The sequence below is a fragment of the Oncorhynchus nerka genome, linkage group LG2 (assembly GCF_034236695.1).
Source record: "Oncorhynchus nerka isolate Pitt River linkage group LG2, Oner_Uvic_2.0, whole genome shotgun sequence".
In the NCBI taxonomy this organism is placed as follows: domain Eukaryota; kingdom Metazoa; phylum Chordata; class Actinopteri; order Salmoniformes; family Salmonidae; genus Oncorhynchus; species Oncorhynchus nerka.
The window spans coordinates 48,843,079-48,868,266 of NC_088397.1; the positions used below are offsets into that span (position 1 = coordinate 48,843,079).

At 42.3% G+C, this 25,188-nt stretch overlaps 2 protein-coding genes across 2 annotated transcripts in view; one reads left to right on the plus strand and one right to left on the minus strand.

Moving 5' to 3' along the window:
* Positions 1–2,698: 2,698 nt before the first annotated feature.
* LOC115136824 (protein FAM72A-like) lies at positions 2,699–7,326 on the minus strand. The gene is made up of 4 exons (XM_065027245.1): positions 6,400–7,326; positions 6,066–6,143; positions 5,444–5,568; positions 2,699–5,087 (listed from the first exon to the last, which is right to left on the minus strand). Exons 1-4 carry the CDS (start codon positions 6,543–6,545, stop codon positions 4,993–4,995), a joined length of 444 nt encoding a protein of 147 aa, XP_064883317.1. The 5' UTR covers positions 6,546–7,326; the 3' UTR covers positions 2,699–4,992.
* Positions 7,327–9,113: 1,787 nt separating this feature from the next.
* Positions 9,114–25,188, plus strand: part of LOC115136830 (SLIT-ROBO Rho GTPase-activating protein 2-like) — a 141,146-nt gene continuing 125,071 nt past the window's right edge. Inside the window, exon 1 of the mRNA XM_065027237.1 lies at positions 9,114–9,601. Coding sequence (XP_064883309.1) covers positions 9,535–9,601 — 67 coding nt within the window. The 5' untranslated portion in view covers positions 9,114–9,534. The remainder of the gene's footprint in view (positions 9,602–25,188) is intronic.

A 25,188-nucleotide genomic window follows, 5' to 3' on the forward strand; every position in this document is an offset into this window, starting at 1 on the left:
AACAGACCATGATGATGCAGCACCATGGCTGTGGACTACAGGAAAAGGAGGACCGAGCATGCCCCCATTCTCATCGACCGGGCTGTAGTGGAGCAGGTTGAGAGCTTTAAGTTCCTTGGTGTCTACATCACCATCAAACTATCTTGGTCCAAACACACTAAGACAGCCGTGAAGAGGGCACGACACAGCCTATTCCCCCTCAGGAGGCTGAAAAGATTTAGCATGGGTCCTCAGATCCTCAAAGTTCTACAGCTGCACCACCGAGAGCACTGGTTGCATTACTGCCTAGTATGGTAACTGCTCGAACTCCAACCGCAAGGCACTACAGAGGGTAGTCCGTACGGCCCAGTACATCACTGGGGCCAAGCTTCCTGCCATCCAGGACCTCTATACCAGGCGGCGTCAGAGGAAGGCCCTAAAAATTGTCAAAGACTCCAGCCACCCTAGTCATAGACTGTTCTCTCTGCTACCGCATGGCAAGCGGTACCAGAGCGCCAAGTCTAGGTCCAAAAGGCTTCTTAACAGCTTCTGCCCCCCCAGCCATAAGACTCCTGAACAGCTATTTGCATTGTCCCCCCACCCCCTATTTTACACTGCGGCTACTCTCTGTTTATCATCTATGCATAGTGACCAACTCTACCTACATGTACATTTTACTTCAATTACCTTGACTAACCTGTGCCCCCACACATTGACTCTGTACCGGTACCCCCTGTATATAGCCTCGCTACTGTTATTTTACAGCTGCTCTTGAATTATTATATTTTACTTATCTATTTTTTTACTTAACACTTATTTTTCTTAAAACTGCATTGTTGGTTCGTAAGGGCTCGTAAGTAAGCATTTCACAGTAAGGTCTACACCTGATGTATTCGGCGCATGTGACATAACATTTGATTTAATTTGATCGTTCAAAAAAAAGCGTGATAGAAGTGCAAGTAATACCATCTATCATACATTAAATCAGAACTGAAACGGAGACATTTGGTCATTTACTCTTGGTTGAAATTCAGGTGATATTACTATATGACAAGAGCAGCCATTCGCCCTAGGGCCGAGGTCCTTCACCTGGTGGGTAGCTATGGCTGTCTGTGTGTGCCGCTCCTCTCAAGCCACTGGGGGACGCCGGTGGCAGTTGGACGGCAAACTCATCTTTCTCCTCGCTCCTGCATGACGCAATGATCCCTCCTTCAGCAGTACCTATGGAACATCATCACTTATAGCGGGCATACAGTAATTGAGAGGGTTCATGTTGAAAGTACAGGATGTTTTGAACGGTTTGATCTTCATCGACAGTCTTAGTAATCTGGTGATCAAGGTGAAGGGAATGAAAAACAAAGATTGCAAAGTATCGTAACCGAAAATGATATTGTTGGAAGGGTACGATTCTCTGGCGTAGTTCTCCTGCTCTTCCTCGTCAGTAAGTGGAGACTCCTCCGTGTTATAGTCATCCCTGAGGAGCGCCATCACACACACAGGGTACATGTAGAAACACACAAGCTAAAACCAATACACAAAAGTACCAACCCAGTGACTGGAGGCTGTATGATGATATTCAGTCTGGTGACGTCTGGGTTCTAACCCAGTAGAAAAATCAGGACAGGCCTTTTGGTTCATACTCCTTATCAATATCCTGTGAGACGAAACAGAGAGGGGGTTACATTGCACAGTGTGACGTGTGTGTACATACAGACTGACAGTAGACTGGTCCTGAGCTTCATGCTGTAAGATGAGAAGGAGCAAAATACAGAGAGATCTTTGATGAAAACCTGCTCCAGAGCGCTCAAGACCTCAGACTGGGGGTGAAGGTTCACCTTCCAACAGGACAACGACCCTAAGCACACAGCCAAGACAACACAGAAGTCTCTGAACGTCCTTGAGTGGCCCAGCCAGAGTCTAGACTTGAACATCTCTGGAGAGACCTGAACATAACTGTGCAGCGACACTCTCCATCCAACCTGACAGAGTTTGAGAGGATCTACAGAGAAGAATGGGAGAAACTCCACAAATACGGGTGCCAAGCTTGTAGCGTCATACCCAAGAAGACTCGATGCTATAATCGCTGCCAAAGGTGCTTCAACAAGGTGCTGAATACTTATGTAAATATAGGTCTAGAAAAACTGTTTTAGCTTTGTCATTATGGGGTATTGTGTGTAGATTGATGAAGGGGAAAAAAACATTTGAATACATTTTAGAATAAGGCTGTAACGTAACAAAATGTGAATAAAGTCAAGGGGTCTGAATAGTTTCTGAAGGCAGAGTGTCTTACCATACTTTAGGACTTTTTGGGGACCAACAAATTTCCATTTTTCCACATAAAATAGCCTTTCTCAAAGTGTGGATGGCAAAATGGCCTCACTTCTCTGAATTTTCATTGGTTTACTATTCTTGTGAGGACTTCCGGTAAAACCTACACACGCATGTTTGCTGAGTGTGCATATGGACTCCTACCATGGCTGTGCTGTATGTATGTATTGTGTGTTGCAGGGAGCCCAGTGCTGGCGGAATCACTTGAGAGCTGCCATGGCTGGCTGGCAGATCAGGACCAGGACAGTCAGAGCAACATTCCAACATCACATCCACAGACATTACACACCTACACAGTTAGGACTGAACTCAATGTTAGAGAACTCACATGTGAAGACTTGCTTCAGTACCTGAAGATTCTTTGTGACCAAAAAGTTCACAAAACAATAGATATTTTGGAAAAAGGTGTATTATCAATACAATAAGCATTAAAAATAACAAATGTTTCAAACTACCAATGCAGTTTCAGTGCAATTTCAGAATATACATATTTTTTCAGCAGGGCAAGTCACATCAGTATAAACACAGCAAATGCCTGTTAATAAATACATACATTAAAATTAATAAATAAAAAGCACGCTACTTAAGTTAATCATATTCAAGGGAGATTTCTTCTTTTTATTTTAAATTGGTCACTGTTTTGATGGTCATTGATTATCTCCCTATTGTCCTATGCTATAGGAAGCTCTTAGGTGATACCGTCACTAAGGTAAAACCTCAAAACAAAAACCATCCTCCAAACGTAACACTCAAATGCAAGTGAAATGTGAAATAAACAGAGAAAAATAAAAACTATAGTACACTACAAAACATTGCTTTTGTGAATGAAAATTAAACAAAAAGGAACATTTAAGTGGAAAGAGATTGTCTGTGGGATTTAGATAAATGGCTAATCATTTTGTTAATCGTGTCACAAGATGTGATCCACTAAACCAGAGCTTAGAACATCATTTAAAAAGGTCCAATGCAACTGCTTTCACCTCAATATGAACTCACTTCTGGGTAACAATCAAGTACCTTGATGTGATAGTTTTGAATTAAACATTGTCAAAAATAAACAAAAATAGCTTCTTAGCAAAGAGCAATTTCTCAAGCAAGAAATTGGTCTGAGTGGGGAGGGGAAACGGAAAACTAGTTGTTATTGGCCGAGAGGTTTGGAACTCTTTCTTATTGGTCCATTAACCAATTTACTGCCTGGTGGTGATACCAGGCACGTCAAAACTCCATCCCACCAAAACAGGCTGCAATTTCAGGTGGTCTTTTCAAACAGCTTTTACACTAAAAAGGCATTATCATCATATTCACAATTTCACAGTATTATTCCATCCTCAGTGTGGAAACAAACAAAAAAAAATTCACATTTTTGACTGCGCTGGGCCTTGGTGACTGCCATTTCAAATTGGTGACTGCCATTTCAGGTATTTGGTGTGTAGGTATACATTACATTTACATTTAAGTCATTTAGCAGACGCTCTTATCCAGAGCGACTTACAAATCCTTTCGTAATGCTCGTTATGAACCCCAAATAATATCCCATGTAAGCTTCAACATATCTTTTTAACACAGGCATAGCTTGTCTGCTTGAACTGGGAGGTATATTAACGCTAATGTAAGATGTCCCTCATTGCGACAGTACTTGCTGGGCACCGATGCATCAAAATAATGCTAGCGAACACATTTTAGTTCCAGTGAGAGGGTGAACATGACCTCCTGCAATGACAGTCAGCCCACAGCTCTCCACAGAATAAAAATCAGATCCAAGGCCATTAGAATACAAGTTGAGAAGGTCGCAGCAATAGAAAGTTCTGCTCTACACAGGCACTCCTTTATATAAGTGATCCATACTCAATTATACAGTATACTCACAGTGCTCTGACAAGCACACAACCGTTCAAGTTTTCAATCATACAGGGTTTGGATAGCAACTTTCTCACTGTTTTTGCTGCAATATTGTTACTATGTCAACAATGTAGTGAGTGGACATCAGCTTTCCTTTTCACGATCATGTATTTTCTGCCCGGCTCCTTCGCCAAGTTCAGATGACATGCGCGTAATTAGGCCTAATCTATTTTCCTAGAGCATCTTCAGTCCCACCAGAGAGTCACCCCAGAACCAAACTCGTATCTATACTGTATGTTCTAGTACCATCTGTTGATCACACTGGCCCTCCTCGTGAAAGAGTGACAAGATAAACTGGCAAATACTCAATGTAAACAATGTCAGATTCTGAAACTTAAACACAACATCATCGTGATTGTTCAAGGAGCAACACAGGACTGTCAAACATCTAAAACACAGCATACAATGTTTAATCCAGTGTCCAATGGCAATAGGCAACCCAAAGGGTATAAAATAGCCATGTGAAATGGTAAGACCATCCATCCATCCGGCTGTCCGTCGGTGAATCAGAAAGATGAGTTTGTTTGAGTGGGGTTTCAGTTGTGAGTTTGAGGAGAGAGGGCAGTTCTACCATTGGTTTCACCCAAAGAGAGAGAGAGAGTGAAAGGGAGAAAGATCGGACCGTGAGAGGAGAGTGTGTTTCTAACGGGCAGATGTTGGGAAGGGGGATGTGGTCACAGGGTAAGCCCCCCTCTCCTCTTCCGCTCACTGCTTCTTCTCTGTCTGTTCCTGGGGGTTCTGGTAGGTCACAGGGTAACATCTTGCTCCTCCATCTCTCATCACTCTCTACCTGATACACTCCTCCTCTGATGGGCTTTCTGATTCCTCGTTCTCGCTGTCCTCTAGCTCGGGAAGGTCCCCCCACAGCAACAAGTTTAAACCTGCAACAAAAGACAAAGTCAACACCAAAGTTTGTGTGTGGCAGACTGTGTGGTGCAGCAGTTTAATTAAGTCTGGCCAACTCGCTAAGCCAATCAAAAATTGGCCAAAGCGGAAACAGGCTAGCATCCAGGCGTTGCACAACGACCCCAAGTAATATATTCAACCTCTCGGTGTTGCAGAGGGTACTGTATCTTGTCACAAACTATGCATTTAGGGGAATTTCTTCTTTACATCTACTTTAACTAACTCCTTTGGGTTCTGGACAGTCCTCTTGGGATACAGTCTGTATTGTTCATGAGCAGGTACTGTAAGAGGGCAGTGTGCTGGGGAGACAGTGAGTGAAGAAGTTTTAAACCTGTAGCATCCAGTCGGTTGAGGGTGGACACAGCATCACTGTTAAACATCCAGAAATGGCCATTGTTACAGGACAGCAAGCAGGGCTTACAGGGAGCGACCACGTGATACCCCACAACATTACCACTGAAGAGGGGGAGAGAGGGGAGGCAGAGTGGGGGAAATAGATACAGAGAAAGGGGTATGGGGAAATTGATATATATAGAGAGAGACAGGGAGGAGAGAGAGAAACAAAAAAAACATGTCAGCTTTTTATAGGGAGCACCTGTGAAAGTGCTAACTATCAGTAGGGCAGTAGGTGTCTATTATCTACCCAATGCGTTTCTGTGAACAACAACAAAGCACCGGAGAAACAATAGGGGCCTGACAAAAGCCTCCCTGTACCCACCAAACTGCTGGCTGAACAACTTTCCTACTGAAGCACAACACATGGACATCTGCAAGCATTTACATTGGTATTTGTCAATATAAACATGAATAAACAACACCCCCACCAAAACAGCCACGGTAGTGTTGCGCTGTTATTTTGTAAACATAAAGCACATAGGATTATATGGCGATGCAAACAGGTTAGAGTGATGGGAGTAGGCAAATCTGTGATTACAGTAAGGTTAAATACACACCATTTCAGGCAGGCGATATCTCTCAGTTTGCATCTGCAGCTTTCTGTAGAGTAGCAGCTGGCTACAAAGTCAACAGTCCTAGAAGGGGGGGGGGGGACACACACAAAGGGGCACCATCTCATTCTAGCCATAGTGTGTGATAATTGATAAGAACTTATGTCGATTTATAAAGTATTCACTATATCTCACTGTAATCACAAACACACAACATATGAACAAAAACAACTGAGCGATCCCCTCCCCCAATAGAAAACATAATATTAGCTCATTAGTCACAACTACATCCACACATTCAGTGATCATGTCACAACAACATAGTGGCGGTATTGCTTACCTGTTGGGAGGTATGTCCGTAGAAAACAGCTCAATTTCGGTGTCTGCAAGAAGTACTGCCTTCATTCCTCTTGTGCAGAGTAGACTCTCACAGTATATACAATTCACTTGAGTGACACATTTGTTTTTGAAGTTGGAGGTAGACATGCTCTTCAAATACTGTTCTGCTAGCCCCAGAACCCCAGTGTCCAGAGGAAATGTGTCAAAACAGATCGATCAATGTAGCAATGGTAGCTCCTCTGAAGCGAACGTTATCAAAATTAAAAATGTATCGCTAACTGTTACCTAAGTTAGCTAGCTAAACACTATTGTTACTGGATAACTTAGTAGGTAACTTAGCTAGCAACAACTACCTGGACGTCGCTAGCAGCAGGTTGGTTATAAAACATACGCCACAAATCAGATGGCGTAACGTTGTCATATAGCTACCGTTAACGTTTCCACGTCTATATTGGAGGTGTCAATAATTAGCTAACTAGATAGCTACCGACTCTTGTTGATATCAAGCTAGCTACGTTAACTACTTGTCAACACAGAGCCGCAAGATAGCTATCGTTAGCTACGTTCCTTAAAGTAACAAGTGACCACAATAACACAGCATCCGATGTTCAAAATAGCTAATGGTCTGTTGCCATTTCAACTTATCTTCGACGTGCTCTTCTCATATGAAACAATTTCCTGAATCTTTGTTCAGTTACGTCGTTGCATTCACAGATTCAGTCAATTGTTGTAGTAGTAACCAGCTAGTTTCACTGTTGTGTTGATTGTTTATAACTTCCTGTTAGCTGCCGATACTTCCTGAAACATTTTTAAACGGCTTTATGTCAAATTTCGATTGGCTCTCGGGGACAATAATGACTATTCCATTGGGTAATAATCGTAAATCACGCCTACCTAGGTAATCTTGACAGTCGATTTAAAGGATGCTATGTCATTCATAATCAATTCAGCCAATCGAAAGATGCAAAATCTCATATTTTTCCATGAAGAGGCGGGGTTATTTTTTGAGAATTTGTGAAGAAAGCACCAAATAAATCTTCACGATGGACTTCAATTAAATAGTAAATCTCGTATTCTCATTGAAGTCGACATACGAGGTAAAAATCAATGTGGTGCATGTATAAGATTGGCTTTTAGCAACTTGCATTGTAAAGCGTGTGCGATGCAGTATGCGTTTATATCACACAAATAGTTAGAAAAGTAACTTTTGCAACTTATAACTTGGATGTATGTCAACGTTTGTAGAAAGACAATGGGTATCTAGCTAGTTAGCTAACGGTGTCCCGGAGACTTTACCTTCTTATTATATCTCAGTGGACTTGTCTAGAAAGCTCCTTAGCCTACCTCTGATCCTGAGACTTTTCTATGGCAAAAAAAAGCGAAATACTTTATTCGTGTATAGCTTGATGTAACCATCACTATTATTTCCCCCTTCACTTATGGATGAGTGAAAATGAAATAATTGTGAATTTAGCAACAGGCTGCTTCCACAAGGCTTTCATTCTTATGCCACACATGCTCAAATGCAACAGTTATATTTCCCTCCACGTATAAAAGCCTTTAGTTTTTCACATTGTTGTAATGTATGTATTTAAATATCCTATTTCTTTTCTACAGCCAAATGCATCTCGCGACAATATTGCAACTTGCGTGACCATTGCGTGATCTGACCGCAGATATAACAATGAGCTAATTATAAATATATTAGATCTGAATGATAGATTTGAACCTCGTGCTTCAATTCCAGGCTATATTGCAGCCTACTACTCTGCAAGATCCAATGTTGTATATATAACAACATTAATATCATCTGTAGGGCTAAACTTTGATGGCACCTTCTTTAAAGGGGTTGTCGCTCAGCTGCTATAGTTAGTTTAGTAAAACAGCTATAACTCATTGATTGGTTAACATTGCGATATGCCCATGTTTTGCAAGCACCACATGACTCTATTTCACACAATGATATAGGCCTAGGCTATATGAACTGTAACGTGTTCTAAGCTACCAATAAACTAATACAAAGTGTAACTGCCTATATAATTTACAAACCCCTATAAAAGGTACCCCAGTTTGTTTTGAAGTGTTCTTACCTTTTTCTGAGTTTTTGCTTTTCACAACACACCCGGAGTTAAACTGTTTTTAGTCAATTATATTGTCAATGTCATGGGCAAGTTGGACCACATTGAACTGAAATATATTTGTAGCTTTATGTTCTCTGGGCTCTGCCAGATATGACCCCACCCTAAAACAATGTAATGCATTTCTGTCTGATAATTAGTCGATCACAATTCAAGAGTACAGCTATTATATTGAGTCAGATTAGCCCTATGTGTTATTACAGTGTAGTGTGTAGGCAAGGGTCCGTTCACCAACTCTAACCGTCACTGTTCAGAACTACAGTTGGATATCATCCCAACCCTGTAAGGCCCTACACCCACCCCCCAGACACATGGCAACAACCAGCATCTGGCCTAATCACTGCAGTATCAATAAAGTTGCCCATTGTTATAGGTTTGAATGATGTGTAAAAGCCCACTATTTTATTCATACATACACAGTATTAAATACTGGGCTAGTGTGATAATGAATATGTATGGACAAGCACTCAGCAGTTTATGTATCAACCAAATAAATGCGATACATGCATGGTGTGTGTGCTTTTCCCCATGCCTGCGCATTGGCTTCCCATTCCCAGCTCATCCGTGTACCCCACTCTGACTCTAGGAGGAAGAGCAGAGAGCCACGGAGCCAAGCCATCCTCCGACCGTCGTGGTTACAGCCACTCACTGAAGGACTAAACTTTTTGGGAGTCTCCTCATCCGGCCGGGCTGGCTGACTGGTTATTGTTGGTTTAGGGGAATGCATCTCTTCTCTGTTTGCTCTATAAACGGGTTTGGGAATGCATTGAGGAAGGGGTCCACACGAATGGGAATACGGCAGCGCCAAACTCTTGCAATGCGGCCAGAGTGAAGGGGGTAGAAGACAATACCATTCCACGGGCTGTGGGGCTGCTCGCTATCAATATTTCAGTGGGGTCTGCTTCCAAGCGAATAGTTACAGTTCCATTTTTTTTTCTCTGATTGCTCCTATAACCCATTATTGCGACGAATAGTGTTTTTGATTAGAAGAACAAGCCATGACGTCTACGGCCAAATTCCGAAAGGACAAGGAGATCGTAGCCGAATATGAGACTCAAGCCAAAGGTAATACTTTTCTACCAAGTTTTATATTGTTATAAATGCTGTTCCTTGCGCCCATGTTGGCTATCCAGCCCACAATGCCTTGGCGCATTTATTTTCCGCTTCGTGGATACGTCAACGTGGATCAGTTATTCCTGTCTAAGCCTACTCCAATATTCAAACTAATAGCCTATTCATTTTACAAAGGGTAACACCGTGTGGTTCCTATTCGACGGGTTTAGTAGGCAGATTATTCTTGTTTAATTGTTATCATAGTCTACCGTGGTGTCACATCGAAGCGTTCTGTTTATTAAGAACATCTTGATAACCTATTTTATCGAGAGTATCCTACCAAATCATCAGGCCCACAGTTGATAAAAAATACATCCGATAGCCTTATATCTGAATTACGCGGTATCGGTGCATCCATATACTGCATTAATAAGACCGTATGAAATGTGTTTTTGCTCTCCATGGGGATGTTATGTATGTAGCCTACAGATTCCACATGCCTGTGAAACAACGCAGGGCGTTTTCTCTCCCTGCAGGTCTCCCTGCCTTCTGGTGTGGTGCTAGGCATTCAGAACAACGTTAGGAATAGAGGACAGAATTATGAATTAAATGGCCCGTCGCCTCACGTGCGAGGGTCTGTCCGAGGTTCACCGAATGTCGCCTGAACCAAGGACATGGGCGCACGGGAGGGTTTTGGCGAGGTTTGTCACGGGGGAGAGGATGAGAGGGGTAGTGTTTAGCGGGTTAACTGTTTATTCGCTGATGGTTTATCGATGTTTGCTGTCAAGGGGATCGTGGTATTTTCGTGGTTAGGGAGTCAGTCATACTAGATTTATATCTGAGTGGTAATAAGGATTGGAGAGGAAACTGTAGAGTGAAAGAGAGGAAAGGATATGATCCTCCTAATGAACAGCACTGCATCCACAGAAGATTAGGGTCAGAGAAGGAGACAGAGAGGGGGACAGACACCACTTCATCATAAACTAGTCAGGTTAGCTGCATCCTAAGAGTCTGAAAGCGCTCCCCCCTCTCATTACATCTTTAAATCACAACCCCTGCTATAACTATACCCAAATCCATCCATATAGGAGAAATGAATGGACAGGTTTCCAACAATGGACAGACGGGAAGAACAGGAGAGAGAAGGAGAAGAAACATTTGATTAAGTTGGCACAGTGTGTTTGTGACTGTAACAGACCAGTAAGACTAGCCCAGAGGCTGGCAGATGGCGATATTGAGTCATGTCATCTTACCGTCCAAATGCATTGTATTCCGCCGGCAGTACATTCGTTTACCCGTGGACCGGTTTTTACCAAAAACATTTTCCATTCAGGCTGCAAAGGCTTCGATTTCCTCTTTATGCATATTTTCATTTTTACACCACAATGCTAGTGGCTGAATGCTAATCCCAGATGATGTGTATCGTGTTCAGCCAATCATGTTACAGCAGTCTGTTTTTTTTACCCCTAACCTAATGCAGGGCTGTATCTCATTAGTGGAAACCAAGACTCTTCTCAGAGCGGGTCTGTCGGTTTTGACCCTTTTCGTAGCAGGTGAGGAGATCATACGCAGTAGGTTAGGAGAATTAGGTTAAGGTTTGGAAAAGGGTTAGGGTTAGCTAAAATGTTAAAATTGTCCCCAACGCGAATCGAACATATCTATCTACAACCAGGTCTGCCCTGAGAATAGTCTTGGTTTCCACTAATGCGATGCTGCTGAAGCCCAACTCAAAGGAAAAGTGTTTTTTGGTAGTGATTGAGAGAAAACAAACCGGCGTGAGCGTCAACGGTGTATTGTTCTCAAGTGTATGCGGAGCGATTCTGATCAAATAAGCTGATAAATGGCGTGGGTCGTTTGTTGCAAAGGAATTTGAGAAATTGTTATGATCTTCCCTGTGCTAAGTAGACTAGCTAAACATTTAGTTTAAAATGTATTGGTCTGTAAGCTAAGGTTTCAGTCAAATAAGATATATATTTGAAACAATGCAGCCCACCTGTGTTGATTTTGGTCATATATAGCCTAGTCTTATATAGCTAGTCGTATATAGCCTGGTCGTATATAGCCTAGTCGTATATAGCCTGGTCGTATATAGCCTGGTCGTATATAGCCTAGTCGTATATAGCTAGTCGTATATAGCCTGGTCGCATATAGCCTGGTCGTATATAGCCTGGTCATATATAGCCTGGTCGTATATAGCTAGTCGTATATAGCCTAGTCGTATATAGCCTAGTCGTATATAGCCTAGTCCTATATAGCCTAGTCGTATATAGCCTAGTCGTATATAGCCTAGTCGTATATAGTTAGTTGTATATAGCCTGGTTGTATATAGCCTGGTCGTATATAGCCTGGTCGTATATAGCCTGGTCGTATATAGCTAGTCGTATATAGCTAGTCGTATATAGCCTGGTCGTATATAGCCTGGTCGTATATAGCCTGGTCGTATATAGCCTAGTCGTATATAGCTAGTCGTATATAGCCTAGTCGTATATAGCTAGTCGTATATAGCCTAGTCGTATATAGCCTAGTCGTATATAGCTAGTCGTATATAGCCTGGTCGTATATAGCCTGGACGTATATAGCCTGGTCGTATATAGCCTGGTCGTATATAGCTAGTCGTATATAGCCTAGTCGTATATAGCCTAGTCGTATATAGCTAGTTGTATATAGCCTGGTCGTATATAGCCTGGTCGTATATAGCCTGGTCGTATATAGCCTGGTCGTATATAGCCTAGTCGTATATAGCTAGTCGTATATAGCCTGGTCGTATATAGCCTGGTCGTATATAGCCTGGTCGTATATAGCTAGTCGTATATAGCCTAGTCGTATATAGCTAGTCGTATATAGCCTAGTCGTATATAGCCTAGTCGTATATAGCTAGTCGTATATAGCCTAGTCGTATATAGCCTAGTCGTATATAGCTAGTCGTATATAGCCTGGTCGTATATAGCCTGGTCGTATATAGCTAGTCGTATATAGCTAGTCGTATATAGCCTAGTCGTATATAGCTAGTCGTATATAGCTAGTCGTATATAGCTAGTCGTATATAGCCTGGTCGTATATAGCCTGGTCGTATATAGCCTAGTCGTATATAGCCTAGTCGTATATAGCCTAGTCGTATATAGCCTGGTCGTATATAGCCTGGTCGTATATAGCTAGTCGTATATAGCCTGGTCGTATATAGCCTGGTCGTATATAGCCTGGTCGTATATAGCCTAGTCATATATAGCTAGTCGTATATAGCCTGGTCATATATAGCCTGGTCGTATATAGCCTGGTCGTATATAGCCTGGTCGTATATAGCTAGTCGTATATAGGCTAGTCGTATATAGCCTAGTCGTATATAGCTTGGTCGTATATAGCCTGGTCGTATATAGCCTGGTCGTATATAGCCTGGTCGTATATAGCCTGGTCGTATATAGCCTGGTCATATATAGCCCGGTCGTATATAGCCCGGTCGTATATAGCCCAGTCGTATATAGCCCAGTCGTATATAGCTAGTCGTATATAGCCTGGTCGTATATAGCCTGGTCGTATATAGCTAGTCGTATATAGCCTAGTCGTATATAGCCTAGTCGTATATAGCCTAGTCATATATAGCCCAGTCGTATATAGCTAGTCGTATATAGCCTAGTCGTATATAGCCTAGTCGTATATAGCTAGTCGTATATAGCATAGTCGTATATAGCCTAGTCGTATATAGCTAGTCGTATATAGCCTGGTCGTATATAGCCTGGTCGTATATAGCCTGGTCGTATATAGCCTGGTCGTATATAGCTAGTCGTATATAGCTAGTCGTATATAGCCTAGTCGTATATAGCTAGTCGTATATAGCTAGTCGTATATAGCTTGGTCGTATATAGCCTGGTCGTATATAGCCTGGTCGTATATAGCCTGGTCATATATAGCCTAGTCGTATATAGCCTAGTCGTATATAGCTAGTCGTATATAGCCTAGTCGTATATAGCTAGTCGTATATAGCCTAGTCGTATATAGCCTAGTCGTACATAGCCTAGTCGTATATAGCCTGGTCGTATATAGCCTGGTCGTATATAGCCTGGTCGTATATAGCTAGTCGTATATAGCCTGGTCGTATATAGCCTGGTCATATATAGCCTGGTCGTATATAGCCTGGTCGTTTAACCTCTTGCTTCTACTCGGGACGCTTGCGTCCCAACTAGAGCTCTGGAAATGCAAATGCGCTACGCTAAATGCTAATAGTATTAGTTAAAACTCAAACATTCATTAAAATACACAGGCAGGGTATCGAATTAAAGCTACACTCGTTGTGAATCCAGGCAACAAGTCAGATTTTTAAAATGCTTTTCGGCGAAAGCATGAGAAGCTATTATCTGTTAGCATGTAACACCCCAAAAGACCCGCAGGGGACGTAAACAAAATAATTAGCATTTCGGCGTTACACAAACCGCACAATAAAATAGAAAACATTCATTACCTTTCACCATCTTCTTTGTTGGCACTCCTAGATGTCCCATAAACACTATTGGGTCTTTATTTCGATTAAATCGGTCCATATAAAGCCTAGATATCGTTATATGTAGACTGTGTGATAAACGAAAAAAACATCGTTTCAAAACGTAACGTCATTTTTTAAAATTCAAAAAGTTGACGATAAACTTTCACAAAACACTTCGAAATACGTTTGTAATGCAACTTTAGGTATTAGTAAACGTTAATAAGCGATAAAATTCATCAGGAGGCGATGTAAAGATCATTAGCTGTCCGTCTGGAAAAATGTCCGGCTAGAAACTCAACGAAAATATCCGGTCCTAGACATGAGGAAATACGGTGCCCTGCATGTGTTTGACCAAGAAAAAACTCGAAGGGAAATGACAAGACTCTAGACACCGTGTGGAAGCTGTAGGTACTGCAACCTCAGTCAATTAATTGTGGTTCACCTTTATCAATGGGTTCAAGTAGCGCATGGATATATTTTCCCATTTTCAGTGATCAGTTTTTCCTGTGCTTTTCGATGTAAATGCCGTTCTGGTAAAGCCACAGCAGTGATTTAACCAGTTTTATAAACGTCTGAGTGTTTTCTATCCACACAGACTAAGCAAATGCATATACTATATTCCTGGCATGAGTAGCAGGGCGCTGAAATGTTGCGCGATTTTTAACAGAATGTTCAAAAAAGTAGAGGGTAGAAGCAACAGGTTAAAGCCTGGTCGTATATAGCCTAGTCGTATATAGCCTAGTCGTATATAGCCTGGTCGTATATAGCCTAGTCGTATATAGCCTGGTCGAATATAGCCTGGTCGTATATAGCCTAGTCGTATATAGCCTGGTCGTATATAGCCTAGTCGTATATAGCCTAGTCCTATATAGCCTGGTCGTATATAGCCTGGTCGTATATAGCCTAGTCGTATATAACCTGGTCGTATATAGCCTGGTCGTATATAAGTATATAGCCTGGTCGTATATAGCCTAGTCGTATATAGCCTGGTCGTATATAGCCTGGTCGTATATAGCCTGGTCGTATATAGCCTAGTCGTATATAGCCTGGTCGTATATAGCCTGGTCGTATATAGCCTGGTCGTATATAGCCTAGTCGTATATAGCCTGGTCGTATATAGCCTGGTCGTATATAGCCTGGTCGTATATAGCCTAGTCGTATATAGCCTAGGCAGGCTGAGCTGGAAAAATCGAGAGATAAGAGAGAATACTTTTATGTTAAACGATGAGACTAGCTCAATTCTAGCTAAATTCTAGCTAAATTCTTCATGAACTGTTAGGATGTATCTACAACTCTCCTCACAGTTGGTGAGCCAACATAACTGTTTGGTGCTGGCAGGCAGGTATAGTAGCTCCCACAGGACATTTAAGGGGAGTCAAAAGGAACACACAACAATAGTATGTAAGGGCTACATAGCGAACATAACAAATACAACTGTTTAAATGGATTCTCTTGACATTTAAGTTGGTTTTTGCAACGCGGTGCCTGTGAATTGACGCGCTTTACTCTCGCGCGCACATTTTGACGCGTCAAAAGAAACTGCAGCAGGCGTAAAATAAACTAAATGAACCTCTGGTCATATAGATTTAACCTGATTGCCTGAACGCGATACACAGGATTAGCATTTAGCCACTCTTGCATGGTGGTGGAAAATGGTGTTTCATAAGGAAAGTACACATATTTGACCAGTTTATTTCCTCTTTTCTCACCATTAAATAACGTTAAGGAGGAGATCGAAGCCTATGCAGCCTGAATGGAAAATGTTTTAGGTAGGAACCGGTCCACGAGGGATTTCCGGCTGCCATACACAGAAGAGAACAGAGGGGTAGAAAGAGAGGCTTTCATGGTCCAATGAGGAGGAGGCTGGGAAGTATGGGCCATACCTTTTCTCTCTCTTTCATTCTTTTCCCCCTTTCTCTCCCCACCCAGGGAATGGAGCATGAAAGCAAGTCAGATGTATTCACAGATAGTATGGCTCTCTATTGCTTAGCAGCATCTCAATGGAGCCATAACCCTGTAGGATCTGGGTTGTGGGCAGTGACTTCTTGACCAGTGTTGGGGAGGAGTGAACTACATGTCGTTAAATGAGTAATTTAAGTACATTTTGAAGTAGCTTGGTGGTATTTGAACTGAATTCAAATCTAGGTGGTGTTTTCAGTAGTTAATAACTGTTTTTTTTGCCATGTAGCGGTGTAGATACCTACTGGAACTACACACTACTTTTTTTGCAAAAATAAGATGTGGGCAATCATTTCCTTCATTTTTTGCATCAGACCTGCCTAATTCTCACTCGAAACATCATTTTTGTGTTTAATGGGCTAAATTACACATTCTGTTAACATATGACCCCAAAGTGAACTGGTCTTGTAGTTTGTTGTTGACATTTCAGATTTACATATGAGGATTTTTCAAAAATTAGTTTGGATGTACTTAACTAAAGTTACTTTGAAAAAGTAGTTAAGTAAACTATATTTCTCTTAAGGGTAGCTTTCGTGTAGTTTAACTTCTTTCACTGTAAAGTAATTTGTAACTTGGTAAACTATCTTTTCAGAGTAGTTTCCCCACACTGCTTCTTTCAAGTGTAAAGTCATTTGTAACTTGGTAAACTATCTTTTCCGAGTAGTTTCCCCAACACTGCTTGTTGCCCTGAAGGCTGTTGCTGTGTTCCTACAATGACAGGGGTTTCATGCCTGGCCAAGTGTCTGAGGTTGCTACAGTGAGTCTGCTTTCTGAAGCAGACAATGTGTTCTTACTAAAGTTTTATAAGAATGTACAACAATTTCAGGGAGTACACCTACGTCCTCTTTTTCTTCATGTTTTCTCCCATTTCATGCCCATCGGTGGTGTAGTGGCGCCAGGAGATTTGGATATACTCTAATGTAGCCAACGTTTTCCCAAACGGACCACCCAGCGAAGGAAAGGTGATCTGTGTGAAGTTCTATGAGAAACAGTAAGACACTCTGAATGACCTAAAATGAGGAATCCCATATTAGTCTTTGAGTCAGGCCAACCCAAGCTGTACTGTGCAAGTAGGCTAATAGTAGGCCGTCTATTAAAACAGATAAATTAGCCTGTCAACTGAGTCACATGTTTCTGATTTTTGAACCCCCCCCAGGTTTTCACTCTCAAAGTCACATATTTTTAATAGAAAAGGTCCATAACTATGCTTAAACCACATCAGGAGACCGATTTATTTATTTTCCCCCCATTTTTTGTTGTTATGTTGTTACCCTTTAATTCAAGTGCACAGGCACCTAACACTGCTGTTCAGTTAGCAGTGTTTCTGTAGCACATGAGATGGAGGTCGCAAGTAACCATGATGTCATTCAGCCAGGTAGGCATAGGCTACTCTGTAGCTTGTGAATGTTTCACTGAGATGGTTTCTGGGAAAGCCTTTCCATCTACAAGAGCACGATTAGGCCTGTCATTAGCATCACTATATTTTTTCCCATTCCTTAATTGTTATAAACCTGGACATTTTACTTCATATTATGAGGCATGTCTCACCTTGATTCAGAGTAACCTATAACCAAAATGTTATAACGTGGAGGCAATTCTTTTACGAAGACGTCCTTATTATGCGTTTTCCTGTTCTATTGGTTTTCTTTCAACTTTATTTCATAGTCTAGCAGCCAAAGGCATTCTCCTAGTCACATTAGCAAACCATAATAGTTGTTGCATCTTTAGATCTCCTCTCTTTCTAAATGTCTAACAGATATTTCCATCTCTGTCCATGAAACCGTTTGCACGTGCATTTTAGAATGGTGTCTTTCCGCAAATTGCATTTTGTAACATTCGCGCTACTGCCGTGTGCACACCGCTGCACCTAAAATGGGAAGAAATAACAGTTCATCAACATTTGAAGCTAAGCGTTCTGTTCTGTTCCATCAGCCTTATTCATTGATACGGCGTAGGCCTCCACTCCACTACTTTGATAGGCATCATGGGGATTAAGAAGTGAGTATACGCAATGCCCTCTGAAGAATAAGTGGATATGCAGCGTATTGCTGTGTATATCCTCCACGACACCACTGATGCCCATTGAACATGGCAGTGTTGAGCTTGTGGATCGATTCTACGTGGTTACAGGGTTAATTCCACATGGTTACAGGGTTAAAAGAGAAACCGCTCAAAGGCTTAAGTTTAGGTAGACATTTCGAGTGGTTAAGGTTAGGGCTATGGTTTGGGGAAAGCTTCAAATATAATTAAAAAAACGATGCGTTTTAAGTATCATCAAGTACTCTCCCTGCTTGTTAGAGAATTGTGAATTGCCGTTTTGCGGTGGTCTAAGGGTCGCGCTCTGGCTCTGAGCCTCGTCAGTTCCAGCGCTGTGCCATTGTTTTTGTTTTGGTGAGCGCCGACGAAGGCATACATCCACGTCCTCGGGACCTTTTCAAACGTCCCAAATCGATGGCTCTTTCCTGTGACCAGCCTGTGTGGACAGATTGGCACCCTGGCATCAGTGGCGTGCTAGGGCTTTGAAACTCGTGAGTCTCCAGCAGGCTGGGTTAGCTGTGTGTCTGTCCCCTGCCGGGTCCTCCTGTTCCCCTGCCGAGGCCTCCTGTTCCCCTACCACACCTGTCATCGCTGTCTTTAAACAGCGTACAGGGTAACAAGTCTGTGTTTTACCAGTTTGGAAAGGATTTCTATTGTGCTTACGAGTGTAAAAAGTTTACTGAACAAAGCATCTTTATTTATTTATATTCCCCTATCTATCCCTCTCTCTTAATTCTGCTTGTATCTCTCTCTCTATCTCTCTCTGTATAGCTGTGGGGTCTCTCAATCCCAGCAGAGCCCCACTAAGACATTAATCTGCACCCTGCAAGGAAAGCACATGTCGCCTCAAAGGAAAATGAATAGAAATCTACAGGCCTGATAGCAATATTGTGCCATGGCAGCTATACACACACACACACACACACACACACACACACACACACACACACACACACACACACACACACACACACACACACACACACACACACACAGTTTATTCTGTCAGGTTCTTGAAAGGGGGAGGAGGTGATGGGATGTGGAGGTGTTGCCTGTCTGTCTTTTCCCCCCTTCTCCTCTCTCCCTCTTCCTCTTTCTCTCCATCCTCAGGGCTGTTCTGGGACTCTGGGAAAATGCATGTATGCAACTCCTCAGTCCTGTATTCCCAGAACCAGCAGCTCAGCAGAATAGCACACCCCATTTCACAGCTCTGGAATTCCACAGGCAGACTTTTCCCCCCTTGTTATTTCCAGTCCAATCCCAGGTGGTGTGTGTGTGTGTGTGTGTGTGTGTGTGTGTGTGTGTGTGTGAGAGAGAGAGAGAGAGGAATGTCACTCCTACGGAGATGCAGGGACTCAAATGTTAAGAGGAAACGTAATCGTGATCACCATCTCGACTACGACACAATTACTCAAAACGCAGTTAGACAGTAACAACACACAAATGGACACACACACACGCACGACGGTCTCAAGTGTGACACAGAGAGAGAACCACTCGCTCAAAGAGGCACCAGGTTGTTTTCCTAGGGAGATCCTCCGTCTTCTCTCTCTAGAAATAAACCCTATCATATGTCTGAGAAAGGGTTTAAATTCTCCCTGTTGCGTTGGTCAAACAAACAAGAATCCATTTATATTCCTGACAGAAATATTGATTGGAATGAGGTCTGAGTGTTGGAAGGCTGAACTCTGAGCTCTGAGCTGCCCTGATTCCGTAGGGAACCATTCTGGGGACGACAAATGAGAAATCATAGTTCATATCTGCTTTAGGCTGTCCGTCTCCCCCGTCTCTCCCCCAAAAGATACTTGGTGGAGAGTTGCTATGGGTTCACACACTCGCGTTTACACACACACACACCACACGAACAGTTCTAAGCTCAATTGAGGAACGAAGCTGCCCTGTGATATTAAAATTGTCTGCGAGCTTAAGCAACTCTCTTGGAGACGTATGATGTCAACGGTGTGTGTGTGTGTGTCTGATTGTGAAAGGCTGATTTTGCTTCCACACACAATGGCGGAAAATGGAGGAGGCACCATATGTGCGTTTTTAGAGTGTGTTTTGGTACCTCTACTTGCGCGCGTGTGTGTGTGTGCGCGCGCGCATTGCGTGTTCACAGGCTGACTTAATGTATATTTGATCAGACGGAGCACTAGGGAAAGAGTGGGCCAGCTGAATACTGAGTGTGTTATGTCTATAGCAGAGTCTGCTGTTAAATGGGTCACAACCAGCAGACAGAGAGACAGAGAGAGAAAGACAAAGGGAATGATGGAGAGAGCAGAGGCCATCTGCTGCTAGAACTGTCTTTTTTTCAGGGGAGAATGTGGCACGGGACAAGTCCAGGTAGAACTGTCGACGTACCTCCTCCGTTTCCTGACAACCTAGTCCACCGCGGCTTTGTGCTGGTCTTACAGCAACGTGAGAACGTGCAGTGCCTCTCCGTCAGTATCCAGGGCAACCGAAAGCCAGACGACCATTCCTTAGTCAAACCGATAGAATTCAAACCTATTGAAACACTGGCCCCGTCTGCAATTACCTTCTAATCTGTCATCATGATACATGATTACTTGCCTGTGTGTGTACTGGTGCGTGTGTGTGTGTGTATGTTTATGCTAGTAGAGGCTTTGGGAAGCGGTCATTAAGTTCCCCTAATCTCCCATTGTCCACTTTAGTACGATCTCCTAACGACCCGTAGTCAATTATTGCTGAACTGTGTGTGTGTGTTTCTAACGACCCACACTCAGAGGTGGATTGCACGGCTCAATCAGATGACTGTTCACTCCATCTGTGTGTGAGAGAGCAAGGAAGTTTGTGAGTGTGTGTGAAGGAGAGAGAGCGGTAGTCTGTGTGAGGGAGGGGGGAGAGATGGAGAGAGAGTGGTAGTCTGTGTGAGGGAGGGAGAGAGATGGAGAGAGAGTGGTAGTCTGTGTGAGGGAGGGAGAGAGATGGAGAGAGAGTGGTAGTCTGTGTGAGGGAGGGAGAGAGAGCGGTAGTCTGTGTGAGAGGGAGGGGGAGAGATGGTGAGAGAGCGGTAGTCTGTGTGAGGGAGGGAGAGAGATCGAGAGCGAGCGGTAGTCTGTGTGTGGGAGGGAGAGAGATGGAGAGTGAGCGGTAGTCTGTGGGTGAGGGAAGGGGAGAGATGGTGAGAGAGCGGTAATCTGTGTGTGAGGGGAGGAGGAGGTGGGTGAGAGATGGAGAGAGAGTGGTAGTCTGTGTGAGGAAGGGAGAGAGATGGAGAGAGAGTGGTAGTCTGTGTGAGGGAGGGAGAGAGAGTGGTAGTCTGTGTGAGAGGGAGGGGAGAGATGGTGAGAGAGCGGTAGTCTGTGTGAGGGAGGGAGAGAGATCGAGAGCGAGCGGTAGTCTGTGTGTGGGAGGGAGAGAGATGGAGAGTGAGCGGTAGTCTGTGGGTGAGGGAAGGGGAGAGATGGTGAGAGAGCGGTAGTCTGTGTGTGAGGGAGGAGGAGAGATGGTGAGAGAGCGGTAGTCTGTGTGTGAGGGAGGGGGAGAGATGGTGAGAGAGCGGTAGTCTGTGTGTGAGCGAGGGAGAGAGAGCAGTTTTCTGTGTGTGTACTGAACAGAAAATGCTGATGGGGCTTCAAATAATCTCTCAGCAAGGATGTTTGTCTAAAGGGGAGGATGGGAAGGATCGGGAGTCAGACAGACAGACAGACAGACAGACAGACGCTGTTGAGGAGGGCTGAATGTCGTGTTCCTGTTTGCCTCTGCCCACTCTCCAATATAAATAGAGGGACGGAGACAAATAAAGGTATACTGTAGTGACAGAGACAGAGACAAATAAAGGTATACTGTAGAGACAGAGACAAATAAAGGTATACTGTAGAGACAGAGACAAATAAAGGTATACTGTAGAGACAGAGACAGAGACAAATAAAGGTATACTGTAGAGACAGAGACAAATAAAGGTATACTGTAGAGACAGAGACAAATAAAGGTATACTGTAGAGATAGAGACAAATAAAGGTATACTGTAGAGACAGAGACAAATAAAGGTATACTGTAGAGACAGAGACAGAGACAAATAAAGGTATACTGTAGAGACAGAGACAGAGACAAATAAAGGTATACTGTAGTGACAGAGACAGAGACAAATAAAGGTATACTGTAGAGACAGAGACAAATAAAGGTATACTGTAGAGACAGAGACAAATAAAGGTATACTGTAGAGACAGAGGCAAATAAAGGTATACTGTAGAGACAGAGAAAGAGACAAATAAAGGTATACTGTAGAGAGAGAGAAAGAGACAAATAAAGGTATACTGTAGAGACAGAGTCAAATAAAGGTATACTGTAGAGACAGAGAAAGAGACAAATAAAGGTATACTTTAGAGAGAGAGAAAGAGACAAATAAAGGTATACTGTAGAGACAGAGACAAATAAAGGTATACTGTAGAGACAGAGACAAATAAAGGTATACTGTAGAGACAGAGGCAAATAAAGGTATACTGTAGAGACAGAGACAAATAAAGGTATACTGTAGAGACAGAGACAAATAAAGGTATACTGTAGAGACAGAGACAAATAAAGGTATACTGTAGAGAGAGAGAAAGAGACCAATAAAGGTATACTGTAGAGACAGAGAAAGAGACAAATAAAGGTATACTTTAGAGAGAGAGAAAGAGACAAATAAAGGTATACTGTAGAGACAGAGACAAATAAAGGTATACTGTAGAGACAGAGACAAATAAAGGTATACTGTAGAGACAGAGGCAAATAAAGGTATACTGTAGAGACAGAGACAAATAAAGGTATACTGTAGAGACAGAGACAAATAAAGGTATACTGTAGAGAGAGAGAAAGAGACAAATAAAGGTATACTGTAGAGACAGAGAAAGAGACAAATAAAGGTATACTGTAGAGAGAGAGAAAGAGACAAATAAAGGTATACTGTAGAGACAGAGGCAAATAAAGGTATACTGTAGAGACAGAGACAAATAAAGGTATACTGTAGAGACAGAGGCAAATAAAGGTATACTGTAGAGACAGAGACAAATAAAGGTATACTGTAGAGACAGAGGCAAATAAAGGTATACTGTAGAGACAGAACGAGACAAATAAAGGTATACTGTAGAGAGAGAGGAAGAGACAAATAAAGCTATACTGTAGAGACAGAGACAAATAAAGGTATACTGTAGAGACAGAGACAAATAAAGGTATACTGTAGAGACAGAGACAAATAAAGGTATACTGTAGAGAAAGAGACAAATAAAGGTATACTGTAGAGACAGAGGCAAATAAAGGTATACTGTAGAGACAGAGAACGAGACAAATAAAGGTATACTGTAGAGAGAGAGGAAGAGACAAATAAAGGTATACTGTAGAGACAGAGACAAATAAAGGTATACTGTAGAGACAGAGACAAATAAAGGTATACTGTAGAGACCGAGACCGAGACAAATAAAGGTATACTGTAGAGACCTAGACAAATAAAGGTATACTGTAGAGACAGAGACAGAGACAAATAAAGGTATACTGTAGAGACAGAGACAAATAAAGGTATACTGTAGAGACAGAGACAAATAAAGGTATACTGTAGACAGAAACAAATAAAGGTATTCTGTAGAGACAGAGACAGAGACAAATAAAGGTATACTGTAGAGACAGAGACAAATAAAGGTATACTGTAGAGACCGAGACAAATAAATGTATACTGTAGAGACAGAGACAGAGACAAATAAAGGTATACTGTAGAGAAACAGACAGAGACAAATAAAGGTATACTGTAGAGACAGAGACAGAGACAAATAAAGGTATACTGTAGAGAAAGAGACAGAGACAAATAAAGGTATACTGTAGAGAAAGAGACAGAGACAAATAAAGGTATACTGTAGAGAAACAGACAGAGACAAATAAAGGTATACTGTAGAGAAACAGACATAGACAAATAAAGGTATACTGTAGAGACAGAGACAAATAAAGGTATACTGTAGAGACCGAGCCAAATAAATGTATACTGTAGAGACAGAGACAGAGACAAATAAAGGTATACTGTAGAGAAAGAGACAGAGACAAATAAAGGTATACTGTAGAGAAAGAGACATAGACAAATAAAGGTATACTGTAGAGACAGAGACAAATAAAGGTATACTGTAGAGACCGAGACAAATAAAGGTATACTGTAGAGACAGAGACAGAGACAAATAACGGTATACTGTAGAGACAGAGACAAATAAAGGTATACTGTAGAGACCGAGACAAATAAATGTATACTGTAGAGACAGAGACAGAGACAAATAAAGGTATACTGTAGAGAAAGAGACATAGACAAATAAAGGTATACTGTAGAGACAGAGACAAATAAAGGTATACTGTAGAGACCGAGACAAATAAATGTATACTGTAGAGACAGAGACAGAGACAAATAAAGGTATACTGTAGAGAAAGAGACAGAGACAAATAAAGGTATACTGTAGAGAAACAGACAGAGACAAATAAAGGTATACTGTAGAGACAGAGACAGAGACAAATAAAGGTATACTGTAGAGAAAGAGACAGAGACAAATAAAGGTATACTGTAGAGAAAGAGACAGAGACAAATAAAGGTATACTGTAGAGAAACAGACAGAGACAAATAAAGGTATACTGTAGAGAAACAGACAGAGACAAATAAAGTATACTGTAGAGAAAGAGACAGAGACAAATAAAGGTATACTGTAGAGAAACAGACAGAGACAAATATAGTATACTGTAGAGAAAGGGACAGAGACAAATAAAGGTATACTGTAGAGAAAGGGACAGAGACAGAAAGACAGAGAAAGTTGTTGGTCCTTGCAGCTGATGGAGTGATCGGTACAGAGGATGCGTCAAACCTGTTGAGGTGTGCACGCTTGTGTGTCTACGTGCGTGTGTGTGTGTCTACGTGTGTGTGTGTGTGTGTAGGCAGCTGCGCGTGTCTGTTCTCTGTGTTGACAGAGAAGAGGAAGAAGAGACATGTGCAGGAGAGGATGGAGGAGGCCAGATTCAAATGTGAAGGACGGATGGAAAGAGGAGGGTGGGGAGGGAGTGATGGAGGAATAGTGTATTTTTCTCCTTCACTTAGCAGAGAAACAGTTTGTTCCCAGGGTCTCTCCGTCTGACAGGTGTGAGTGTGCGTGTGTGCACGCTGTGTCAGCAC

Excerpts from the sequence above, each read along its gene's own strand:
- LOC115136824 (XM_065027245.1), bottom strand. The coding sequence starts at position 6,545 with ATGTCTACCTCCAACTTCAAAAACAAATGTGTCACTCAAGTGAATTGT. Across the intron at positions 5,569-6,065 it reads GATATCGCCTGCCTGAAATG|TGGTAATGTTGTGGGGTATC; the intron begins GTGTGTATTTAA and ends CCCCCTCTTCAG. Across the intron at positions 5,088-5,443 it reads CAACCGACTGGATGCTACAG|GTTTAAACTTGTTGCTGTGG; the intron begins GTTTAAAACTTC and ends CTTTTGTTGCAG.